At 44.7% G+C, this 5,811-nt stretch overlaps 1 protein-coding gene across 2 annotated transcripts in view; it reads right to left on the bottom strand.

Annotated features, from left to right (window-relative positions):
- Window positions 1-1,897: 1,897 nt before the first annotated feature.
- Window positions 1,898-5,811, bottom strand: part of LOC119323337 (5'-nucleotidase SurE-like) — a 6,689-nt gene continuing 2,775 nt past the window's right edge. The window contains exons 3-10 of one of the 2 annotated variants that reach the window (XM_037596965.1): window positions 5,622-5,689; window positions 5,430-5,473; window positions 5,116-5,193; window positions 3,842-3,995; window positions 3,276-3,446; window positions 2,730-2,798; window positions 2,545-2,659; window positions 1,898-2,115 (exon numbers count right to left, since the gene is read on the bottom strand). In XM_037596965.1, the coding sequence (XP_037452862.1) occupies window positions 2,576-2,659; window positions 2,730-2,798; window positions 3,276-3,446; window positions 3,842-3,995; window positions 5,116-5,193; window positions 5,430-5,473; window positions 5,622-5,689 (668 nt within the window). In that variant the 3' untranslated portion in view covers window positions 1,898-2,115; window positions 2,545-2,575. The remainder of the gene's footprint in view (window positions 2,116-2,544; window positions 2,660-2,729; window positions 2,799-3,275; window positions 3,447-3,841; window positions 3,996-5,115; window positions 5,194-5,429; window positions 5,474-5,621; window positions 5,690-5,811) is intronic. The other variant, XM_037596964.1, reaches the window with a different exon arrangement.

The following is a 5,811-nucleotide window of genomic DNA, read 5'->3' as shown; positions in this document are numbered from 1 at the left end:
CTTGTGTCACCGCCGCGAGCTCCGCCTCCGCCAACGTCGTCGCCGCCAGCACCGCCTCCGCCAACGTCGCCGCAGCCAGCGCCGCCACCCGCCGGAATCAACGAGGACATGGCGGCCGCCACCTAGTTCAGAGAGAGGGAGAGGAGGGAGAGAGTGAATCGATAGGGGAATGGATCAGATCTTGACCCACCGCACCGACAGGCGCCGTTCCGACAGGGGACGGGCCGTTAACGGCCGTCACCGCACGGCGGCCCTCAGTTAGCCACCGTGGCAACTGATTCGCGGGCCAGGCCGGTCAGATCCGGGGTTAACGCGGTCGAAGCGAGCGCTTTCGACACTTGGTAGTTTTTTGCCAAGGTTTAGTTCAAATTTGGTAGTTTTTCGCACAAAAACGTAGAGTGGTAGTTTTCTGTCATGTTTCCATCAATTGTGGTAGTTTTTGGTTAAATACTCCTCCCCTTGCTAGAGAAAGTGCTCCTCGGTCGCTCCGCGAGCGGCCAAGAGCAAACCGGGTGCGGCAGGGCGTGGGCGCGCGCAGGCGTGACGCGGACGGCGGTTTGGCCGCGAGGGGTGTGGCGGGTGCTGGTGTCGCCCGGATCTTGCGTCAAGAAGATGCCCAGGTGGTGCTCACGGGCGCGCGAGGGCCTGGGCGGCACGGTCGGCGCACCTGAGAGGCCCGTGGCGGCACAGAAGAGCGGCTTCAAGGTGAGGATGTGGCAGATCTGGTCTCCGAAGGCCGCGGTGGCGCGTGTGGTGCGCGTGACGCGTCTGTTGCTTGGTTGCGGCCGACAACCATGGTGGGCAGTGCACCTCCGTTCCTTGCCGGCATGGTGCTCGGCAGGGCGCGGTGGCCCGTTGCGTCCGGTGGCTCCACTCTCGGTGGCCGTTCATGGATGTGGCGGTCGGCTCTTGTGTTTGGTCATTGGTGGTCTCCACGAGGTGCAGTTGGCTGCAGAGTCAACCTCTGCGTCGACGGGCTGGTGCGGTGGTGGTGTTTGGTAGGCTTGCCGGCGTCAGTGCGGGATGATGTGCGACTGAGGTGGTGTGGGTGCTTGGGTAAAGATTCTGTCTCGGCCTTGTGCCATGACCAGCGATGGCGGCGGTTGTGGCTGTCATTGACCTTCCTGGAGGCATTGCTATTTTGCTATCGCACCCCTCCCGCACGAATCCGGCCATCTCGGCCTCTCCAGGGGAAACCCTTGATCTTGTGATCGGACGATGGCGACGTCTTGGTGTCTTTTTCCCTCTTGGGTTCGTCTCAGAGCTCGGCAACGGCAAGCAGGACCAATGGTTGGCGGCGGTTGTGGCGTCTAGGCTTCTGCAACAATGATGATGGCGAGAGCGATGCTGGCGATGGTTGAGGTAGTCGGCTCTTCTCCGGCGTGTCCATAGGATTGCCTCGATTTGTTTTGCTGCTCTGAAGTCAAAGTTGCGATGGCGGGGGCCTGTGATATACGATGACTGGCTACAAGTGGCCCGTTCGCGATCTTCCGTGGCGCCAACCATGCCTGGTTTTCTCCTTCGTAGTTCTCTGTCAGAGTCAGAGCTGCACGATCTGGTCGCAGGTGAGCGAGTGTGGCGCAGATTTTCTTTCATCTTCATACAGTCTCTACAATGTCGGTTGAGTCGATGATCACCTACAACAAAATCGGAGTCGTTTGCTCAGAGTTTAGGGACGACGATCACACCTCTAGGGGAGGAGTGATGACAATGACGTCTAGGGAAGGAGTGATGACAATGACGTCTGCATGCTGGCTCGGCAAGACCCTCTTTGGAGTGGTGTGCGTGGTGTATCTTATGTGTGCCGTTCAGCGGTTGTGATGGTTTTTGCTCGGTTCTGGTTTTCGCTCGGTTTTCCGCAACTCTTCTCTTTTTAATGAATGCAAGGTAACTGTCATTTCAAAAAAAGAAACAGTCTCCCACTAATACTGAAAACCACGGTTACGAATAGCTAGAGTTGTTCGAGGCTGCCAAGATAATCACAGCAATACATAACATGGCAAATGCAGCATAGGGGTCAAGTCAACAAGAATGTCACAGATCGATTTATTCGCAATTTACAGGCGATGACATCTGTAGGTTCAGTTTGGCCAGCCTCCCAAATAGCATGCTTGCCTGAAAACCATCACGTGAAAAGGAGTCAGTCGCATAGTGAAGTGTGGGTTTTGTGGTTTCAAAAGCTTGAGAAAAATATACGTAGATGCTATTCTTCACATTATATAACAGAAAACGAACTAGGCAAAGAGGTGAAATTGATTAGGAAAAGCAAAATGCAATTTGGGTATGTTTGGTAAATAGCAGTTCTACACAGGCTCTAGAAAATCAGTTTGACAGCATTCCTAATTGAAATGTACAACGCTGCCAATGTGCATTACGTTTCTTGCATCTGAAACTGTAATAAGATACTTCATAAATTAAAATGAGAAGAAAGAAATATTTTCAAGCAGGACAATTATATTCCTGAAATGCAAATTGACTTGACGTTTCTGCTTCTTGCAATATGAAGTAATGCCATACAGAAATAACAATAAAGAATAAAAATACCAACATAGAGGGATGAGGAAGATGAACATCTTCAAATGCGAGACAAGCAAGCCTTGTAGTAGGGTATGACATCTGCTTCTGCGCGGGAGAGAGCACCCAAAGGAGTAACAGTAATCTGGAGGAAAACAAGATACTTATCAATGGATTCCATCAAAGATACTGTATGGTAGTTAGGTCATTCTTACATATCCATCTGCAAGGGATTTGTAGTCCATGTCCTCCCCTTCCTCTTCATCATAACTTCTCTTTACTATCTGTTCAAAACACGATCAACGAAATTAATGTACAAATATGAACTCATCATTTTAATTCCGAACACAATCTGTTTAGTTTCAGTTAGCATAAGAATAACAACATCATATTTGATATCGATAAAATCTCCAGACATCCTCAATAACATGAACAGCAATTATCTATTTTTTTTTAGGGAATGAACAGCAATTATCATTGTGTAAACAAGGACTACCAAGTGTGCTCCATCTTTATATGGACTACCAAGTAGTCTTACTGAAATTTGCTATAAGCAGTCCACAGTATGACAGTAGACCAATATCAAACACCAGGAAAGCAGAAGAAGTAGGACTTCAGGACATGAAAATACAATTTAATACCTGAAAACAATTATGCTGCATATCTTATTGAACTATTTTTATTAGAAGGCTAACTATCAGATTCAGATTAATGTGGTTGGAGAAAATCAGAATGAAACATCAAACATATGTGAAAATTACCACTCTTTTAAACAGTAGGTCATTCGCTGATGAAGTGTCTATATCTCTGTCCTTTTCACCGTCAATATCCATGCTTGCCGTCTGGTAACTTTCTACGGAAGGCTTTTGGTAGACTGTTTGCTCCCATCCAATTCTGGCCATATATTTTCCTTGCTTTGTAATTTTGTATCCCTACTGACAGGAACATAATGTAAATATATCTAGATCTCTACTCAATGAATATCAGGAGCACACATACTTTATTTGGGCAAGTGTGCGGTAAGGAATCATGATGTTTAACATTCAGTGAAAATCGGGAGATATATCAATCTTGGCAGTTACGATTCAAGATAGATAATTCATACTGGTAAGGCAAGGTCTACCAATAACCAAATTGTTTCATCTTGAATGCCAACAATTTTCATGTAATAACACTTTTAACGCCAACAAGGTCTACCTTTGGCATACTCCACAGTTTTGTCCACAAAATTGTATAGATCTGTAGTCCGATTGTTTTCCCTTTAAACGAACAAACTGTAAATAGAGAAGTACATAATTTACTACAAAATCAATGTCAGTAGATATACCTTGTGGTGTGCAGCATCAGATGGCACATCTATATTCAGGAATGATCCTTTAGGGTAGGTTCCACTCTTGATCTCGAGCATGACAGCATTTATCAGAGGGATACAAACCTCTGCAGCCACTTTGAGGTCATTAACACTGCTCTGACCAGCAACCCTGAAAGTTACAATTAAGAGATCGTCAGGTAGACCCTACTATCACTTATTAACTTAGTCAATCACTTGCATAAATTTGAGCCATGGAAGGTGTGAATGAAATTTGAGCATATATGGTGGCCAAAACTCACCCTACCAATTTTCTGGTCACTGCCAAAATATTGGTCTATGTTTGGATGGTTGCCAATTTGGGCATGCCCTGCCTATTTGCCCACTCTAGTTCATTTTTTCTTGCGTGGACGAATTTTGGCTAGCCAGAGATTTGGTAGGGGAAGGGGAGCCTTGGCGCAGTGGTAAAGCTGCTGCCTTGTGACCATGAGGTCACGGGTTCAAGTCCTGGAAACAGCCTCTTACAGAAATGTAGGGAAAGGCTGCGTACAATAGACCCAAAGTGGTCGGACCCTTCCCCAGACCCTGCGCAAGCGGGAGCTGCATGCACTGGGGCTGCCCCTAGAGATTTGGTAGGGCAAGCTTGGGATAAAACTGAAATAGCCAAAAACTGGTGATAAAGCTTTTATAGACGAACACCGGTGGATTTATGTGGAGCACTAGGAGTGCATGGGGATCCTGCCACGAAACTTATGCAGAACAATCCACGTTCCAATGATCTGAGATTTGGTTTGGAGGTCTGGAATTACCTAAAGTTCGCAAAGAGGAAATGGGAAATATTTCAAAAAACTATTGCTTACGCAAATCACTAGTGACTCCTGCTTTCTTATATCAGCCACAGCCACTTCATATGCTGAAAGATAATTATGAGGTTTTAGCCTTTCAGGTGAGCAAACTCTGCTGCTTCTTTGTTTCCACATGTTGGACAAAATCATTTATTTGTTGCACTTTTTGAAGGTTTTGAACAAATCAGAAGTACAGCAAACTGCCTGTTCGTTGTTACTTTGAAGATACCAGTATTTCAAATGATACACGATGACAATATGACAAAATATGAAGGAAAAAAACATTGAATAAATAACATAATATGAACATATAACAAATTTGTTATCAAGTTCCAGAATGTACAGATGCCTGAAACGTTTGGTTAAAATATGAATGCAATATTTGCAGTTTGCACAATAAAATGATAGTAAATACATAGAATTATATTACAAAAAAACATCGCATACCAATTGTATGACATAGATAATGCAGGAATCCCATATATAAATGCCTCCCTAGCACCAGCAACTGTTCCAGAATATACACTACACACAAAAAACACAAGTGCTCACGATTCACTGATAAGATCAAAGCAATGCAATTAAGTTGATGGTAATAATTCCAATAGACAGTTAGACTGCCCAAAACACCGCATGTGGTTCCTCTTGTTGCTTTTGACCTTGAGTGGTTTCGATTGATACTCTGGCATCGGTTAACATGAAGTAATTTTGATGAAAAATACAAGCATGTCAGTTTGGTATGCACATGCAAAGATACTTACACATGTAATCCACAATTATTGCCAATGTTGATTCCGCTAAGCACCTGCATTAAAAATGAAGAAACATGGAACCCAAAATTATTTCGGAAAAGATTATCGGTAGGTAGTTATGTACACAGAGAGCCACTTCTTACACACTTGCGTAAAACCACAAAAGAGCATAATAATCCATGAAGAAACTCCAAAACTTACCAAATCAGGAACCAAACCATCAAAGAGCTTCCCAGAGATGCCCAAAGAGGCACAGTCAGCGGGAGTTCCTTGAAATCAATAAGAACAAATGAGCATCTAACACATAATCTCGTTGAAATCCAAATACAATTAAGAATTATTGTTATATTTATGAAGAGATATTCCTCATTCATCATGTAATAAGGAAAAT

The sequence above is a fragment of the Triticum dicoccoides genome, chromosome 6B (genome assembly GCF_002162155.2).
Source record: "Triticum dicoccoides isolate Atlit2015 ecotype Zavitan chromosome 6B, WEW_v2.0, whole genome shotgun sequence".
Taxonomy (NCBI): Eukaryota; Viridiplantae; Streptophyta; class Magnoliopsida; order Poales; family Poaceae; genus Triticum; species Triticum dicoccoides.
Note: the sequence above shows the minus strand (reverse complement) of the source record. Positions and strands in the feature narration are given on the sequence as shown.